The 20,196-nt window shown below is 42.8% G+C and overlaps 1 protein-coding gene across 2 annotated transcripts in view; it reads left to right on the top strand.

Annotated features, from left to right (window-relative positions):
• eefsec (eukaryotic elongation factor, selenocysteine-tRNA-specific) overlaps nucleotides 1–20,196 on the top strand; it is a 491,014-nt gene that overhangs the window by 162,313 nt on the left and 308,505 nt on the right. For both annotated transcript variants that reach the window (XM_072280243.1, XM_072280242.1), the window contains exon 4: nucleotides 4,154–4,318. In XM_072280243.1, the coding sequence (XP_072136344.1) occupies nucleotides 4,154–4,318 (165 nt within the window). The remainder of the gene's footprint in view (nucleotides 1–4,153; nucleotides 4,319–20,196) is intronic.

Genomic DNA, 20,196 nt, shown 5'->3' with positions numbered 1-20,196 from the left:
CTTTATCCTTGTGAGCAAGTAGAAATGCTGGCAAGCTTTCTTGGCTGTAACATCTATGTGGTTGGACTAGGACATTGGCAGTAAGTTGCTATGGCATATATATTTAAAGGAACAGGAAGATCTTTATAAATATGAATATTTCTTTATACCTATAGCTCCATATGACAATAACTCTATATAAGAAATATTTGTTGGGTTAGTCTTCTCAATTTGAAACCAACTAGGCCCAACCATTTGAGTGAAACTCTGGTGCAAGCCTGATGTGATCTGGTACTTGTGGAATAACAGACCCAGCGCTGTTGATGGACAAAGTTCAAAGTAATCTAAGTACATATATGTAACCATATACAACCCTGAGATTCATTTTCTTTTGGGTATACTCAAAAAATCTAAAGAATAATAACTATAACAGAATTAATGAAAGACCGCCCAACTGGGGTGTTCAGCCAGAGTGAAGAAGACAACAAACATTACAAATGCAAAAAGAAAAGCAATAATATAAATAAGTAAGCAATAAATATTGATAACTTGAGATGAAAAGTCCTTGAAAGTTAGTCCATAGCTTGTGGGAACATTTCAAAGATGGAGCAAGTGAAGTTGAGTGAAGTTATCCCCTTTGGTTCAAGAGCCTGATGGTTGAGGGGAAATAACTGCACCTGAACCGGTTGGTACAAGTTCTGAGGCTCCTGTACCTTCTTCTTACTGGCAGAAGTGAGAAGAAAGCATGTCCTGGATGGTGGGGATCTCTGATAATGGATGCCGCTTTCCAGCGACAGTGTTTCATGTCGATGTGCTCAATGGTGGGGAGGGCTTTACCCATGATGGACTGGGTCACATCCACTACTTTTTGCAGGATTTTCCATTCAGGGGCATTGGTGTTTCCATACTATGCTGTGATGCAGTCAGTCAATATACTCTCCACCACACATCTATAGAAGTTAGTCAAAGTTTTAGACATCATGCTGAATCTTCGCAAACTCCTAAGGAAGTAGAGGTGCTGCCGTGCTTTCTTCATAATTGTCCTTGTGCACAGTGCCCAGGACAAGTCCTCCAAAATAATAGCACAGAGGAATTTAAAGTTGCTAACCCTCTTCACCTCAGATCCTCCAATGAGGACAAGGATAGAGTATAACAATAAATATCACAAAATAGTTCAGTCTCACTGAGATTCCATGGAATAATAAATGCAGGAAGTTCTTGAAATACTCATCCGGTCAAACAACTTCTGTGGAAAGAGAAACAGAATTAACAATTCACATTGATGATCTTTTCATTCGAGTTGGACAATAAAAGGCCAACTTTAAGCTGCAGAGGCAGAGGAGGAGGCATCGGGAGGAATGAAAGATAAACATTGACTGTTTATTCTCTCCATGGATGCTGCTTGACTTCTGAGATCCTCCACTCTTTTGTGCATGTTGCTCGTAATTTGTGTTTAGGTGCTTTGGAATGCCTAGTATGATGCTGAGGAATTAAAACTGATCCTACACTTGGTTGGAGCTGATGGGAGAACTGTGATGCCATTAAATTCAGTGTGCATGAAGAGTCAAGGCACAGGAATGTTACTTATGTTAAATTATTGTACTTCCGTTTAATGCTTTTAATTATTTCTTTATGTTTCTAATTAATAAAAACTCTATAAAATAAAATAATTTAGTTCATTCCCAGCTTTTCCCTGCTAAGCACTTCCAGGTGGGCTCAGGGTTTAGGGACCTCTGCCTGATGCTTCCTGAAGCCCAGTTGGCATCTTGCTGTGGGATCAGAAGTCTGGATGGTCAGTGAGTCTGATCCTCCACATATGACTCAGGGATGTGTTGGTGCATTGCATTTCTGCTTAGCAAGCCAATTCAACATGATTTGACACAGTAATCTCAATTTTTAATTTTCGTAAACACAAGAGGTTCTGCTTTTGCTGAGAATCTGGAGCAATACACACAAATGCTTTACAAACTCGGCAAGTCAGGCTGCATCTGTGGAGGGAAGTAAACAGGTAATGTTTTGGGAGTGTTGTTGAAGGGTCTCGGTCCAAAGCATCAACCGTTAATTTTCCTCCATGGATGCTGCCCTGACCTGCTGAGGTCCTCCAGCATTTCGTGCGTATTACTCGAGACTTCTAGAATCTCTTGTGTTTATGATTTGCTCAAGAATAATATGGATATTTTGGACTGTTCAGAAGCTGATGGCGGAGGGGAAGAAGCTGTTTCTGAATCACTGAGAGTGGATCTTTAGGGTCCTGTATCCTCCTCTCTGCTGATAGTGATGAGAAGAGGGACCTGGTAGTGAGGGACCTTGATGATGGATGCTGCCTTCTTAAGGGACTCTGATACAATTAAATTAATTATACTATCAGCAGTGTTTTGGGAGCCCAAAGATATAGCCAAGCAAGATAGGCAGATGGAGCTAGGATACTGAGTGATCTGCCCTGGCTCTTCTGCAAGTCTACTTTTAGAAAGAATGAATTTGTATTTGCATTCCCATGTGTTTGAGCTGTGTTAACGTTCACTGTTGTACTTTAATGGAATTTAAGTGGCCTCTTCCATCAGAGACAAGGTACAGGAGCCTGAAGACACACACCTAACACTTCCTCCCCTCGGTCATCAGAATTCTGAACAGACAATGAACCCATAAACACTGCTTCATTATTTTTGCTCTCTTTTTGCACTACTTATTACGTACATATTCGGGTGACGGGTTGGAGATACGTCACAACCAAAGGAGGTGCAAGGTGCTCCTTCCCTCCGCTATCCTGTAGGCAACTCTGTTTCCGAAATGACGTTCATTCAGCTGACTGAAAAGTACACGAAGGTCAAGTATTCGGAGGACACACTACAATCAACAGCACACTGATGATGTCTCCTTGAAAAGTTTGCAAGTAAATTGCCAAAGTAGAAGAACCCAACCACCAACCAACCGTGGTACACATCTTCTCAATTATGTCCATATTAATGTCTTATTGTAATTTAGATTATGAGAACACTCTGTCCTCTTTTATTGTCATTTAGAAATGCATACATGCATTAAGAAATGATACAATGTTTCTCCAGAGTGATATCACAGAAAACGGGACAAACCAAAGACTAACACTGACAGAACCACATAATTATAAAATATAGTTACAGTGGTGCAAAGCAATACCATAATGTGATGAAGAAAAACCATGTGCACGGTTAAAAAAAAGTCTCAAAGTCCCCGAGTCAATCGACTCCCAAGTCCCCGATAGCAAGTGGCAAAAGGGAGAAACTCCCTGCCATAAACCTTCAGCCACTGTCAACTTGCCGATACCTTGGAAGCAGCTGGCCACAGCCGACACTGAGTCCATCCGTCCGAAAACTTCGAGCCTCCGACCAGCCCCTCCGATACAGCCTCCCGAGCGCTATCCTCTGCCGAGCGCATTTGACCTCGCCCCGACCGCTGAAACACGCAAAGCCGAGGATTCGGGGCCTTCTGCACCAGAGATTCCGGTTACCACACAGTAGCAGCGGCAGCGAAGCGGTCATTTCAGACGTTTCTCCAGACGTTCCTCCGTACTCTCACGTCTGTCTCCATCAAATCAGAATTGCGCACGGTCCCCTACTTAACAGATTACAGATATCATTCACCAGAGAGGCTGTGCGCGCTGCTGTCTTGCCGCCATCTTCTCCTCCTCCTAATTTACAGTATATTTTGTGTATTCACTGTACCACTGTCGCAGAACAACATATTTCACAGCATATGTCAATGATAATAAACTTGATTCTGATTCTGGATTTATCTTACAAGTGATCAGGTTTCTGCTGGTCAGTTCATGAACCGAATATTCAAAGTAGCTGTTCCTGAACCTGGCAATGTGATATTTCAGGTCTCCGTATCTCCTGCCTGATGGTGGCTGTGAGAAGGTGACGTGGCCTGGATGCTGATTTCTTGAGGCAGCACCTCTTGTAGATCCCAGCGAAGGTGTGGAGGGATGTGCCTATGATGTACTGGGCTCAGTCCACTACTTTCTGTAGACAGCAGCTGTGAGCTGATGATGGAAAGACTAGTTACTCTTCAACCAGGGGTAATCTGATTGAAATATGATGCTTGTAATTTTTTTTTAATGAAGTCAGCCCGGTCTCTTTACATTCTTTGTATGTGATTGACCCCTGTTGTTTCCCTCTGCTCCCCTCCCCCGCTACAGCTCCTGATGTCGCAGACGTACATGCCAAAACGTGATCCCTCTGGTTCTTTCCTCATGGCAGCTGACCACTGTTTTTCGATCAAGGGTCAGGGCACCGTGATGACAGGGACCATCCTCTCTGGGTCCGTCAGTGTCAATGACAGCGTGGAGATCCCCGCCCTCAAGGTAACATGTTCAAAGAACCTGAATGAAGAGCTGCATTCAGAAGCACTTGGGTGTTTTCTTCCAGACGGGAATGTCTATAATCTGCTAGAGTTTAGAGTATTTTGTAGACATAAGTTTACTTTATTTTGCATTTATTTCTAATTTTTTTTGCAGCAGAAACACTAGAATCTCAACAGTTAAGCACATCAGTTCATTTATTTTTGTAGTTTGGAATAGATAATATTTGACTAGGCTTTAAAGTGTATATTTCACAAAGCTATTTGTACTTCCTTCAAAACAGAAATCACTGACTCTGTCTTTAAAGTTCTAAATGGGAAATGTTTCCTCTGGTTTGCAAGTAACTCAGAAGTGGAATTTATCGTCATCTGCACAAGTCCATGTGTGCAGAGGTGCAATGAAAAACTTTCTTGCAGCAGCACCACAGACACACAGCATCAGATAAACCGCATTCACAAGACAAAGTTCAAAGTCAAAGTTAGCATTTATTATCGAAGTACGTATATGTAACCATATACTACCCTGAGATTTATATTCCTGCAGGCATTCACGCTAGAACACAATGGACTCATTGAAAAACTACTCACAAACAAAGACTGACAACCAACCAATCTGTAAAAGACAAACTGTACAAATACAAAAAAAATCAAATAATAATAGTGATAAATAAATAAGTAATAAATAATATTAAGAACGTGAATGGTAGAGTCCTTGAAAGTGTGTCCATTGGTTGTCCGTAGGTACAAAGATAAATTAAATATATATGATACATAATTTAGATTTAGATTTTTTAGATTACGAGAACACTCAGTCCTCTTTTATTGTCATTTAGAAATGCATACATGCATTAAGAAATGATACAATGTTTCTCCACAGTGATATCACAGAAAACAGGACAGACCAAAGACTAACACTGACAGAACCACATAATTATAACACATAGTTACAGCAGTGCAAAGCAATACCATAATTTGATAAAGAACAGACCATAGGCACAGTAAAAAAAAGTCTCAAAGTCCCAAGTCGTTGATCGACTTCCGAGTCCCCGATAGCAGGCGGCAAAAGGGACAAACTCCCTGCCATAAACCTCCAGGCACCGTCAACTTGCCGATACCTTGGAAGCAGCCAACCCCAGCCGACCCTGAGTCCATCCAACCGAAAACTCCGAGCTTCCGACCAGCCTCCCGAGCGCCTTCGACCTCTCCCCGGCCGCTGAAATACGCAAAGCCGAGGATTTCGGGGCCTTCAGCTCCAGAGATTCTGGTTAACACACAGTAGCAGTAGCAGCAAAGCAGACATTTCAGAAGTTTTCCAGATGTTCTGCTGTGCTCTCACGTCTGTCTCCATCAAATCAGGATTGTGCATGGTCCCCTACTTGACAGATAACAGATATTCATCACTGAAGTGGCCGCGTGCGCTGTCGTCGCGCCGCCATCTTCTCCTCCCCCCCGGGAGGATATTTACAAAAAATAACAAAATTAGAACCAGAAAAAACACTGTCCATTTTAGTGCAAACTGATCAAAGTGGTTGTTATTACTGAGATAGTGAATAGGGTTGTGCTGGTTGGTTCAAGAACCAAATGGTTGAAAGGACGTAGCTGTTCTTGAACGTGGTGGTGTGGGACTTAAGGCTTCGCTACCTCAAGTTCAAGTTGGTTTAATTGCCATTCAACCATACATGAATATAGCTAAACGAAACAGTGTTACTCCGGGGCCAAGGTGCAAAACACAGTACCAGCAGACATATGATAGCAAGCACATATAAGATATCAGTAAAATACAGTCACACAAAAATATATAGTCGAAGTCCCTGAGTTCATGAATATTGCAGCAGTCTACAGTCGATGTGATCACGTGGCTGGTAGCCTCACTGTTGACCACTCACTCCTGCAAAACTGGTTCCTTCAAGATAGCACCTAGCTGCAACCTCTGTTGAGGTCGCAACTCAGTTTTAGTTTTTTTTTAAATTTCTTTGATTCGTGCTGATGGTTTTGGGGACAGAGAGCGGAGGCAGAAGGCAGGTTAGGGTTTAGAACAGGGATGTGGGGGATTTAAAGGACAGGCAGAAGTCTTAAGTCTCTTCTCCACATTTGAATGCCAGCGCTGTGGACATAGGAACTCCATGGTCTGGGCTAGGATGTCCGGCTGGTTATCGGTCTGCCAGACCAGCAGGGATGAAGGCTGGTACCATCCAACCCCCACACTCCAGGGTGAGTGAGTTGGCAGGTCCTAGAGTGGAAGTTCCATGTGTGCAGAAGGAATGAGTTCCGTTGACACCCTGGGTTCCCGAAATAGTGACACTGGAGTTTGAGCACTAGTGTTCGAGGTCCCGGCGTCAGCGAGTCTGGAGTTTGGTGACCGGCGAGTCCTGGCGGTGGTTCTGAGGACTGAGGCCCACTGGTCAAAATGAAAGTCTGGAAGTTAAGGCCCATTGGCCAGAGCCACGCGAATGCAAATCTCCTTGAGTCCGCTGGGATAGTCAAAGGCTCACTGTCTGGGTCTGAATCCGGGTCAGCTTGAGGCTGGGGACTGAAGGAGATGGCTGGTCTTGGGGCTACAGGGACTTTGTATGTGGGTGGGTGGGAGGGGGGAGGGAGGAAGAGGGCTTGTTTTGCTTTTGTTGTTTTGCTTATTGAGCTCTGTGTTGTTCTGCTGAATATGGAGGGCAGGCTATGTTAGTGGCAGAATGTGTGGCAACACATGTGGTCTACTCCCAGCACGCCCGAGGCAACCCACAAGTGTTGCCACACATTCCAAAATAACGCTGTATGTTTTGATATACACATGATAAATAAGCTTGTATCTTGAATCTTGTTTCACTTAACCAAATTGCAGCCACTTTGGTGGCGGGGGCAGTATCTTTCTGTTGTATTAATTTTTATATTTGGATATATAGCACGGCCCAGGCCTTTCCAGCCCTGTGGGCTGCATCGTACGGCAACTTACCTATTTAACCCTAGCCTAATCACAGGACGATTTACGATGACCAATTAACCTACTAACTGGTACATCTTTGGACTGAGGGAGGAAACTCACGCAATTCATGCGGAGAATGTACTAACTCCTGACAGATTCTGGAACTGTGAACTCCGAACTCCCCAGCCCTGAGCTGTAATTTCATCATGCTAACCACTACGCTACCAGGCACCCCACAGATCTTATTTCATTTAACCACATTGAAGCTCGTTTTGGGGGGGATATATAATCTATTTTGTTGTCCCCTCACTGTTAGCAACAGAAACTTGTTTAACTGCTCAGCATCAGAGACCTACTTTATGTTCGGTCCATGTTGCAAATAGCAGCTTACCAAACTTCGCTTCTTCCTGGAATCTGTGGGGAATGCCGCTGACAGGAATTCAAGTCAGCAGCAGCCTATCCTGTTTGGCAGATGAGGCCGATAACAAGTGTTCAAATAGTGTTTGTTTCTGGTGACTTGGTTAATTAGAGAGTCAGGGTGTTGGGGCTGCAGAGGGACCAGCAGTGAAGCTGGACTGCTCAGATGTACTGCGGTGCATTTACCCCGCTGTAATTACCATCTGGCAATGATTACTTGAGCTAACAGAGAAAAATCATTAGATTCTGCGATCGTAGCAAAAAAAAAACCATTAAAGCAATCACAAAGTAGATTGGAGGGATTGTAGTTGGCCTACTGAGGTTTCTGTTTTACTGTGCATTTGATTTTGTAAATTAACTGCAAATTGATTTGAAATTTTCCAGTGCACAGCGATGAAATCTCCTTGTGCTTTTGAACATTTCAATATTGTTTTAACCCTTTGTAGTTCGCAGTTTTTATTTAGAGTTATTAGGAATTCTGTGTAGTCAAGGCCCTTGGTTATTATCAAGGATCTATCCAACATCCTCTCTGACTTTTTACCGCGTCAGGTGACTCCAATGCATAAGGACAAGAACGGTCAGATGGGTAACAGTTTTTTCCCTCTGGGCATTAGGCTTCTGAACTCCCTGCCACTCTGCACTCGAAGTGTCACTGAATAATTTGTACTTTTTCCCTACAATACTTAATTAATGCACTTTACTTTGTTTATTTATGCATAATTCATTTGTAGATTTTATTCTTACTTTTCCTAAGCTATTGTTTGTTATGTGTACTACCGTGGTTTACACCCTGGTTTGGAGAAACAACTCATTTGGTACACATTTATGCAGTTAAATGACAATAAACGTGACTTGAGTTTGAATAGGGCTCAAGTTTAACAGGCTGGTTATCACCAGGGGTCACTATCTGGGGATGGGGGGAGAGGTGGTGCGTGGCACAGTACAATAGCAGTTAGCACAACGCTTTACAGTACAGCTGACCTGGGTTCAATTCCCGACCCTGCTTGTAAGGAATTCTCCCAGTAACTGCATGAGCTTCCTCCGGGTGCTCCGGTTTCCTCCCACAGTCCAAAGACGTAGCGGTTGGTAGATTAACTGGTCATTGGAAATTGTGCAGTGATAAAGCTAGGATGAAATCGGGAGATTGGTATGGGGCATGGCTAGAAGGGTCGAAAAGTCTGATTCTGTACTGTATCTCAATAAATAAAAAAAAAGGAGTGTGCGAGTGAGTAAGTAGGTAGATAGATAGATAGACAGATGGACAGATAGATAAGGTAAATTGAGTTAAATATTTAGGACAAAGAAATTATCCTGTTGCAGGGATGGATGAATCCTTGCTACAGAGTGCAGAAGAGAGCACGGTAGTGTGGCGGTTAGTGTAACACCTTATAGCGTCAGCAAGTGGAAGATTGGGGTTCAATTCCTGCCACTGCCCGTAAGGTGTTTGTACGTTTTCCTACTGACTGTGTGGATTGCTCCCACATTCCACTCAATACAATCAAAGTGATTCCTCTATCTCCATTCCATATTCCCACTCCGTCTCCACACCCCTTGACACCTCTCACATCTAGAAACCCATCTCTTTCTTAAATATAAAGTTAACGATTAGCTTTACTTGTCACATGTAAACATTGAAGCAAAGAGTGAAATGTGTCGATATTGCGTCAACGACCAACACAGTCCAAAGATGTGCTGGGGCAGCCCACAAGTGTGCCATTCTTCTGGCACCAACATAGCATGCCCACAAGTCACTAGCCCTGAACCGTACGTCTTTGGAATGTGGGAGGAAACTGTGTGGTCATGAGGAGTCCGTACACGCTCCGTATGGACAGTGGTGGGAATAGGGCCCTGGATCACTGGCGCTGAAAAGCATTATGCTAACCACTATGCAGCTGTGCCACACCCACTACACTATACAGCCTTTCTTTCTAACCTAAAATCCTATCCTAATTTCCATACTCCAAGCCACTGTGTACGGCATTATCACCACACAGTTTTCATTCCCAAACTAACTCTCCACTCCATCACTGCTGTCACTGTTAGTTACATGAGCCTCTCTATACCCAATTCTTCTTTAAAGTTATTTCTTACAACTTGTCTCTGATTGCCAATACTTGCAGCAGCACAAAGAACCAAGATAGGACACAAAGCATGACTCCTTCCCCTCATTCTGGAGTACAGTCTTGTAATATGTTAAGTCACTGTAAAATGTCTTCTGATCCCTACTGGCTTTAATATCACTGGCACATGTCATTGCAGCAGTACATTGCAATACATAACAAAAACTAATTCACGGTAAAAGTATTTATATAAAGTAAAATTAAATAAGTGGTGTAAAAAGAGAAAAAGAAATGGTGAGGTAGTGTTTATGGGTTTAAAGCCCATTCAGAAATCTGATGGCAGGGGGGAAGAAGCTGTTCCTGAATCATTGAGTGTGTACTTTCAGGCTTCTGTACCTCCTCCCTGATGGCAGCAATGAGAAGAAGGCACGTCCTGGGTGATCGGTGATTGATGGATGTCACCTCTTTTTGAGGGATCACTCCTTGAAGATGTCCTGAATGCTGGACAGGCTAGTGCCCATGACTTAGCTGACTATGTTCTCAACTTTCTGCAGCGTATTTTGATCCTGTACAGTTCCTACCCCCCCTCACATACCAGATGGTGATGCAGCCAGGTAGAATGCTCTCCATGGTACATCTGGAGAAATTTATGAGTGTCTTTGGTGAGATACCAAATCTTCTCAAACTCCTAATGAAATATAGCAGCTGTCGTGCCTCCTTTGTATCTGAATTGATATGTTGGGCTCAGGATAGATCCTCAGAGATGTCGACTTCCAGGAACTGGAAAACAGTCATCCTTTCCAATTCTTATCCCTTCATCAGGACTGGTATGGGGTCCCTTGTCTTACCCTTTCTGAAGCTTACAATCAATTCTTTGAGAACCATTGTCCTAGAATTTGATGCCTTGATCCTTACAGTGCTCTCCAGGCTTTAGCCTTCGAAACCAGTAACAAGAAAACTACCAAATGAATTAACCTCACTCCAACAGAACATCGAACACTACCCGTACGGTACAGGCCCTTCGGTCCAGGGTGTTGTGCCGACCTTTAAGATCAAAGTAACCTTCCCTCCCACATAGCCCTCCATATTTCTATCAATAAACGATCTCCTCCACCATCAGATTTCTGAACGTGTAATGAACGTTTGACACTCTCTCAATAATTTTGCTTGCTTTGTGCACTGTTTATTTTGTTATATATATACACACACACTCAGTGACCACTTTATTAAGCACAGGAGGGCGCCACAGTGACATAGCAGTTAAACCCAACACTGTGGAGCGGCAGAGTTTGGAGTTCTGTTTGGTTGTTTATTTAATATTTCAGTATTGTTGGTAATATTGTAAATATATTGTTTGATTAAGCATTCTGGTTTGATTAAACAATTTTTTAATGAGTCATGCAGTATGTAAGTGACAGGGTGGAGATACGTCAATACCAAAGGAGATGCAAGGTGGTTCTACCCTCCACTAGTCATAGTCATAGTCATACTTTATTGATCCCAGGGGAAATTGGTTTTCGTTACAGTTGCACTAGCCTGCGGGTCACCCTTGGGCAAGCTGTAGCACCTGCTTAGCCTCCGGATCAGGGTCACGTGAAGCCACGGGAGCAGGTGGTGGTTGGTCGTATGAGCAGCTGGTGCGTATCTCAAGACCACTGATGTCAGGCCAATAATCACTGAAAAGGCACAAACGAGAAAATCTGCAGATGCTGGAAATCTGAGCAACTCACACAAAATGCAGGAGGAACTCAGCAGGTCAGGCAGTATCTATGGAAAAGAGTAAACAACTGATGTTTTGAGCTGAATCCTTTCATCAGGAAAGTCCTGATGAAGGGTCTCGGCCTGAAATGTCAACTGTTTACTCTTCCATCTCTGGAGAGTATTGATAATGGCTGAGCTCACACTGCCCAGGAGAAGGCAACGGCAAACCACCTCTGCAGGAAAATTTGCCAAGAACAATCATGGGCATGGAAAGACCATGATCACCTACATCATATGACACAGCAGGTAATGATGATGATATATGTAAAAATATGAGAATTGCATATATCATGACACCACCACGTGATATGTGCATATCTCACTAATAGTAACAACGAAGTACATGACTTATCTCCTGGATTTCTTATTCTCTTTTCAATTAGTTTTCATGTTTTAGAGTAACAAAACATAACAAATTCTGGCATTCTTTGTAAGGAGCCTCTGTATATCCTTCCCGTGGAATGTGTGGGTTTTCTCCAGGTGCTCTGGTTTCTTCCTGCAGTTGAACAAGGTACCAAATAGGTTAATTGGTCATTGTAAATTGTTCCGTGATTAGGTTAGGGTTAAATCGGGGTTGTCGGAACTAAATGTAGCCACTGAGTATATGATGATGGTCTTCTGCTGCTGTAGCCCATCTACTTCATGGTTTGAAACGTTCTGCATTCAGAGATGCTCTTCTACACACCACTGTTGTAACACGTGGTTATGTGGGTTATTGTCACTGTCCTGTCAGCTTGTACCAGTCTGACCATTCTCCTCTGGCCTCTCTTCCACCCACAGAACTACCTCTCACTGGTTTTTTTTTTTCTCGCACCACTTTCTGTAAACTGTAGAGACTAAATACCAAGAGATTATCACTTTCTGAGATACTCAAACCATCCCATCTGGCACCAACAACCAGTGCACAGTCAAAGTTACTTAGATCACATTTCTTCTCCATTCTGATGTCTGGTCTGAACAACAACTGAACCTCTTGACTATGTCTGCATGCTTTGATGCATTGAGTTGCTGCCACATGATTGGCTGATTAGATATTTGCATTAATGAGCGGGTGTACCTAATAAAGTGGCCAATGAGTGTATATTTCTTCTTGTAATTTAAGGTATATTTTATGTCAGGCATTGTACTGCTGCCACAGAACAAATTTCATGACATTTGTCAGGAACAATAAATCTGATTCTGATTCTGATTCAATAGTTAATTTTGGCAATGCAGGAAGTAGATATCAATAATTAAATTAGGTCACGGTGCTGTCTTGACTGAGTAGTTTTCCAACACAGGTCTTAATTTGTTAATGGAGAAATGGTGTCTTACCAAGGTCCAAAGCTTCAAAGTTCAATTCCTGCTGCTGCCTGTTCTCCCCATAACCGCGTGGGTTTCCTCCGGGTGCTCTGGTTTCCTCCCACATTCCAAAGACGTACTGGGTTTTTTATAGTCATTGATATTGTAAATTCTCCAGTAACTAGGCTAGGGTTTAAACTGGGTTGATGGGGCGGCACCTTCTGCTGAAAATAGTTCTGCACCTGCAGGAGAGATAGGAGCAAGGTGAGAGTCAGAAAGGCGTCTTAGTTAAATTTAGTTCATACATTGACTAAAATTAATGCATATACAGTTAGGTCTGACCAGCTCTGTTGAAAGAAAACCATAGCTGAGCAACAGATCGATTGCTGACTCCTTTGATAAACGTTTCACTAGTATGGGTGGAAGAAATTCCATGGAGATCTCATTCTTTCTCAAGGAAATCTCCAATCATTTTCAATTGTGGTAATTGCAATTTGGACAAGAATTTCCCCTGTACAGTCATATCCTGTAGCAGAGAAGCCAGCTGCAGTTCTGCATGAAATGCTGGGAAAATTCTCATGTCCATTTACCTCAGTGTGTCCAACAGCAATCAATATGGAGCCTTGCAGGAGCCAATTCCAGTGCTGTTGGCAACGTTGCCTATTGGTCTAACTAAAATATTTTAACTAAACTGAACTAAACTAGTTTATTATGTTTTAATCACTCTTTGCAGTATATCAAAAAAAACTAAAGCATAAAGATTTTTCTAGCATGCTTCGAGTATTATCTTCGATTCTGGTCACCTCATTGTAGGAAGGATGTGGAAGCTTTAGAGAGGGTGCAGAGGAGATTTACCAGGATGCTGCCTGGATTACAGAGCATGTCTTATGAGGATAGCTTGAACAAGCTAGGGCTTTTCTCTTTGGAGTGGAGGATAACAGGTGACTTGATAGGTGTGTACAAGATGATAAGAGGCATAGATAGAGTGGAAAGCCAGCGAACCTTCCCAGGGAAGATATGACTAATCCAAGTGGGTATAATTTTAAGGTGAGTGGAGGAAAATATAGGGGGGATGTCAGAGGTAAGTCCTTTACACAGAGGTTGGTAGATACATGGAATGTGCTGCCTCTGGTGTTGATAGAGGGACAGACAATAGGGACATTTAAAAGACTCTTGGACTCATGGATGATAGAAACAAGGAGAACTATGTGGAAGGGAAGGGTTAGATTGATCTTAGAATAGGTTAATAGGTTGACACAACATTGTGGGCTGAAGGGCCTGTACTGTGCCGTAGTGTTCTATATTCTACTGTATGTCGATGTTCTATGCTATATAGTTATTGGTCAGGGTTTGTTTTGGAGTTTGTGAAACAGACTATATTCCATGTTACTGGTGATACGTTCATTGGGACATTAACGCAGGGTTGGTTCTTCCCTTATGATGGTGACTCTCGCGCATTGGCGGAAGGTTGGTTTAAGACTAACTTTCTAGGTTTGAGTTGGGAGTCTTTGGTGTTTAATAAAGCAATGAGATTGTGATTCTTGAAACATCAGAATCAGGTTTATTATCACTGTGAAATCAGTTTTGTGGCAGCAGTGCAGTTCAAGACAAAAATAAATTACTATGAGTTGTTATAGTAATTTATATGTGTGTGTGTGTGTGTGTGTGTGTGTGTGTTACATTAAGAAATAAGAAAGACCAATTAAGTAGTGCAAAAAGAGAGCAAATATTGAGATGGTGATCATGGGTTCATGGTCCATTCAGTAGCCATCTTCAGGCTCCTGTACCTCCTGATGGTAGCAATGACAAGGGGACATGGCCTGGATGGTGGGAGTCCTTAATGATGCATGCCCCCTTTTGAAAATGTCCTCGGTGGTGGAGCTGGCTGAGTTTACGTCCCTCGGCAGCTTTTTCTGATCCTGTGCATTGGCACCTCCGTATGAAACGGTGATGCAACCAGTCAGAGTGCTCTCCACTACACATCTATAGAAACTTGCTGGCGTCTTTGGTGACGTTCCAAATCTCCTCCAACTCCTAATGAAATGTATATGTATTCATCTATTGGGCCGATAATAAGTTCTCTAAGATATTGACACCAGAAACTTGAAGATACTAACACTTGCACAAATAATTTATAATATAAATTATAGGGTGAATAGTGCTGTATAATTTGAATATCTTTTTATCAAGCCCCAGAATGATCCACAGCTGCCATCCAACCATCTGTATCAAAGTATGGTTACTACACACCATCAGAACAATGTAGAACATTGAACAGGGAACAATGAAAATTTTGAAAAAATGTGGGCACCAAATTATTTATTTATTAATTAATTTAGAGACACAGCACAGAACAGGCCTTTCCAGGACAATTTACAATGACTAATTAGCCTACTAACCAGTATGTCTTTGGACTGTGGGAGGAAACTGGAGCATCTGGAGGAATTCCACTCACACACGGGGAGAATATACAAACTTCCTTTCAGAGGACGCTGCAATTGAACTCTGAACTCTGATTAAAACAGAATAGAATTGCAGAATCTTATGTTTGTTGTAATTTGACAGTCCAGTACTTGGTGCCCTCATGCCCTTCAACCTTTCAGCAAGCCACCTACCTAGAGGAAAGATGTCAAGATTGAAAGAGTGCAGAAAAATTTTACATTGATGTTACTGGGACTTGAGGACCTGAGTTATAGGGAAAGGTTGAATAGGTTAGCACTTTATTCCCTGGAGCACAGGAGACTGAGGAGAGATTTGACAGAAGTATACAAAATTGGGAGAAGTATAGATGGGTAAATGCAAACACTGAGGTTGGATGAGACTTCAAGTAGAGGTCATGGGTTAAGATGAAAAAATGAAATGTTTAGGGGAACTTGAGGGGGAATACCTTCACTCAGAGGGTGGTGCGAGTGTGGAATGAGCTGCCAGCGGAGGTGGTGAATGCAGGTTCAATTCCAGCAATTGAGAGAAAGTTGGGTAGGTATATGGATGGGAGGACTATGGAGGGCAATGGTCCAGGTGCAGGTCAATGGGACGAGGCAGATTAATGGACACCATGGACTAGTGTCTTAGAGTCAAAGAAAAATACACACAGAAACAGGCTCTTTGGCCCATCTACTCCGTGCTGAATCATGTAAACTGCCTTCTCCCATCGACTAATTGGGCGAAAGGGCCTCTTTCTGTGCTGAAGTTTTCTATGACTTTATGACTATAAGTCATAGAGAGTTGGCACATCCTTTCGCAGATACGGTATTAGTTGTTTTTCATGTGGCAACACTCATGGTTACTTAGTACAGAATGTTTGCTCGGCCACTGATCACTTCTGAGCGTTGAACACTCCTGTGCAGGTGGGTAGGAACAACAGTCTCCAGCAATTCCTCTGACTGGGTTTTCTGCTGCAATTAGAATTGGGATTTGGAACCTGAATGTGGTTATAATGGTTGTTTAAGAAAATCAGTTCTCCCTTGTAAGCAACTAACTGAACTAGCTGATCAGCTTTTGCTCATAGACACTGGCTCAGGGACCTTCACAAATCAACCCAGCTTACCCATGCTGACCAAAATGTCTATCTACTCACTTTCCCGCTTTTGGCCCATATCCCTGTAAACCAGTTGTTCCCAACCTGTGGTCCACAGACACCTTGGCTAATAGTAGGAGTCCGTTGGCATAAAAAATGTTGGGAACCACTATTTCACCCTTTCCTACTCATTACTTTCTCCACATGTGTTTTAAATATTGTAATTGTACCTACCTCTGCCATCTCTTCTATCAACTTGTTCCATTACCCACCACCTCCTGTGTTAAAAAAATAACTTGCCCCTCTTTCTCCCTTTAATTTTTTCCCCCTTCACATTAAACCTAGTTTTACATCTCTTCACCCTATGTGAAAAACTGTCATTATCTAGCCTATCAATGCCCCTCAGGATTCAATGAACATCTACAAAGTTGTCCCTCATCCTCCTTCACTCCGGGGATAACAGTCCCAGGCTTATCCAAGAGACACAAGGACTGCAGGTGTGGGAATCTAGAGCAAGTCACAAACTGCAGGAGGGACAAAGTGTGCAGGAGGGAAGGTGTTAGTGGGAATTAGTTCAGGGAGGAATGAATAGATGGAACTAGAGGAAATCTGGTGGGTGAAGTGCACCAGTGGAAGATGGATAGAACCAGGGAGTGATGAAAATGGAGGGGAGGGCAGAGGGGGTGGGATATAGGAAAGGAAGGACCAGGAATGGATTGAAAGGAAAGAGAGGTGAACAGTGGTAGGAGTTTTCCAGTTCTCTCCAATGCCTCCTTAAAACTCAAGCCCCCGCGCGCCCCCCCCCCCGTTCAAGCCATATTCTTGGGAACCTTCCTGCATGTTCTCCTACAGGGTGGCTACCAGAACCTCAGAGTACTGAAATGTTACGTTTATCCAGTTATGGCTCAGAATGTTGGACAATATCTAGTAACATGAGGATACAAATTGAAGCAGCAGAGATGTGGTTTTTGAAGAGGATGCAAAGAATATCATGGACAAAATGATATCTAATGAGGATAGCAAACACAAAAAGAGAAATAATGTATGAGATCATGAAAAGGCAACGTAGTTTCATTGGACATGTGATTAGGAAAGAGGAGTTAGAATACACGGTAATTATGGGAAAGATTGAAGGGAAGAAAGCAAGAGGAAGACAAAGACAAATGATGATGGAGACAGCAGCCAGAGAACTGGAAATGAATACGAATGAATTGATCCACTTGACCCGAAACAGGAGTGTGTGGGCCATGGCAGTCAAAGCTCAAACTGGGCACAGCACCTGATGATGATGATGACCAGAACTGTAGAACAAAGAAATATAATAAAATCAATGAAAAACTACACAAAAAGACTGACAATCAATCACTGTGCAAGACAACCTGTGCAAATGCAAACTAAACAAATACATAAATAATCAATCAATTAATTCATTTATTCATATTGAGAACATGAGTTGTTGAGTCCTTGAAAGTGTTCAGTTCAGTTCAGTTCAGTGTGGAAGTGAGTAAAGTGATCCACACTGGGGAATCTGATGGTTGATGGGTAATAATCGTTCCTGAACCTGGTGGTGTGGGATCTGGAGCTCCTGTGTTTCCTTCCTGATGGTAAAAGTGAGAATCGAGCGTGGCCTGGATGGTGGGTGTCCTTGATGATTGATGCTGCTTTCCTGTGGCACTGCTCCATGATGCTGAGTGCTAGGGAGGCTTTACCTGCAATGGACTGCGCTGTATCCACCAGCTGGGGGGAATGAGCCATAGAGACAGCTTGGATAGGCTAGAGTTCTTCCAGCAATTTGTGTGTGTTGCTTTGGATTTCCAACATCTGCAGAATCTCTCATATTTATGCTATACCATAGACCTTAGCAAATTGAAAGGTAAATAAAATCGTGAGGGACGTAGATCGAGTGAATACGCACCTCTTCCAGCTGCTTGATTTTTGTAGTTTCGCTCACGATGGATTCTAATAGTTTCTCACCATCGGGTGTCAAACTAACTAGAATGTAATTTAATCACAAATGAGAGAAAATCTGCAGACATTGAAAATCCAAGCAGCACAGACAAAACGCTGGAGGCACCCAGCAGGCCAGGCAGCTTCTGTTGCAAAAAAGTACAGTCCTGCCGAAGGGTCTCGGCCCAAAACGTCGACTGTACTTTTTGCCATAGATGCTGCCTGGCCTGCTGAGCTCCTCCAGCTTTTTGTGTGTGTGTAGAATGTAATTTACTGGTTTATCCCTTCTTCCCATTTTAGTTCACAATAATAAATGTCAAGATTAGAGGAACCAAGGTATAATCTTGTTGTTCTGCCCACTAGGTAACTGATACTCTGAAATTCCAGGAAAATTTTTTGAAAAGGCACAATGCACCCATCAGCATCTGTGTGTAGAACCTTAATGCTAATGTTGTGGGTCACCTCTCATAATAATTCTGTACACGAGACATATCTTTTGTTTCGTGTGATCTTGGTGCATATTATTAATTATATTGTAAAAAATTATGGTGTTTTTAATTGGACCATACAATATATTATCAGATGTACACAATTAAATGCAAGATTCAAAACCTAAAGGTTTTTATTCCAGTGAGACAAAGTATTTTCTTAAACTCTGCTAAGATAGTTCTTTAAAAATGATTTAATTTTTTTTTGAAGTGATAATTTGTGGAGTTCTCAGGAGTTTATGTATGTGACATCTGTGTCTCTTTCTTTCATTGCAATTAAACCGACCAATTTGTTCCTATCTGCACGGGGCTGCATTAACTAATAACTCGTATTGGGAGGAAGGTCATAAGTTTAATGGTGTGTATTATTCAGAAGCCAGAAGAGCCAAAGGGAAAGGAGCCAGGCAGAACTGCTCTAATGCAAACCATAAGCGGGGAAGGAAGGTTGTGGCTTACACTTCTCTCCTAAAGGCAGTCAGGCGACCTGGTCAATGCAGTGCACATAATCTCGGAGGAATCAGAGCTGGAAGCATGGATTGGGTTACTGCTTACAGTGCAGGCTTTAAAGGAGTACTGAGCTCGACTTAAAATCTGTGATTGTTGCTTGTCACAGTCAGGAAATTTTTGGTTTTCATATTTTTTTGGAATGCCCTATCACGGCTAACCCATTCAGTCCATTGGGATCTGTCTCTCCTTCTAAGTGGTCTGTGCTGGTGGTGCAGTGGTACCTGCACCTGGACTTTGGAACAAGAGGTGCCGGGTTCAAATCTGGGCGGCTCCTTACACGCTTTCCATCTGTGCTGGGTTGAGCGTCAAGCTAGCAACTCAGCCTCGTAAAACAGACAAGTGCTAAAGAAACAGCAAGGTTGCTGCTCAATGTGCCAAACTCTCCTTCCAAAAAGAGATTAGCTTTATTTGTCACGTGTACATCAAATGGGGCCGCACAGTAGCGTAGTGGTTAGTTTAACACTATCACGGCACCAGCGACCTGGGTTCAATTCCCGACACTCTCTGTAAGAAGATTGTATGGTCGCTCTGTGACCGTGTGGGTTTCCTCCGGGTGCTCTGGTTTCCTCCCACATTCCAAAGGTGTATGAGTTAGTAGTTTAATTGGTTACATGGGTGTAACTGGGTGGCAGCGACTTGCTGGGACAGAAGGACCTGTTACTGTGCTGTATCTCTAAAAAAACACACACAGTGAAATGTGTTGTTTGGGTCAAATCAGCAAGGATTTTGCTGGGGACAAGCCCACAAGTGTTGCCACACTTCCGGCGCCAACATAGCACGCGATCAACTCACTAACCATAACCCTACTGGTACAATTTTGGAACGTGGAAGGAAACTGGAGCACTTAGAGGAAACCCACATGGTCAAGGGGGGAAAGTACAAATGTTACAGATGGCCAGGGAAACGAACCTTGTTCTATTCCTTGTTGTCCCATTCCAATGTGGTATCTGAACTTTACTGCAAGTTAGGATGGCGCTGCCATATCCA

This window comes from Mobula birostris, chromosome 16 (assembly GCF_030028105.1).
Source record: "Mobula birostris isolate sMobBir1 chromosome 16, sMobBir1.hap1, whole genome shotgun sequence".
Classification (NCBI taxonomy): domain Eukaryota; kingdom Metazoa; phylum Chordata; class Chondrichthyes; order Myliobatiformes; family Myliobatidae; genus Mobula; species Mobula birostris.
The sequence above is the reverse complement of the archived record's forward strand: the minus strand, read 5'-3'. Positions and strand labels throughout refer to the sequence as shown.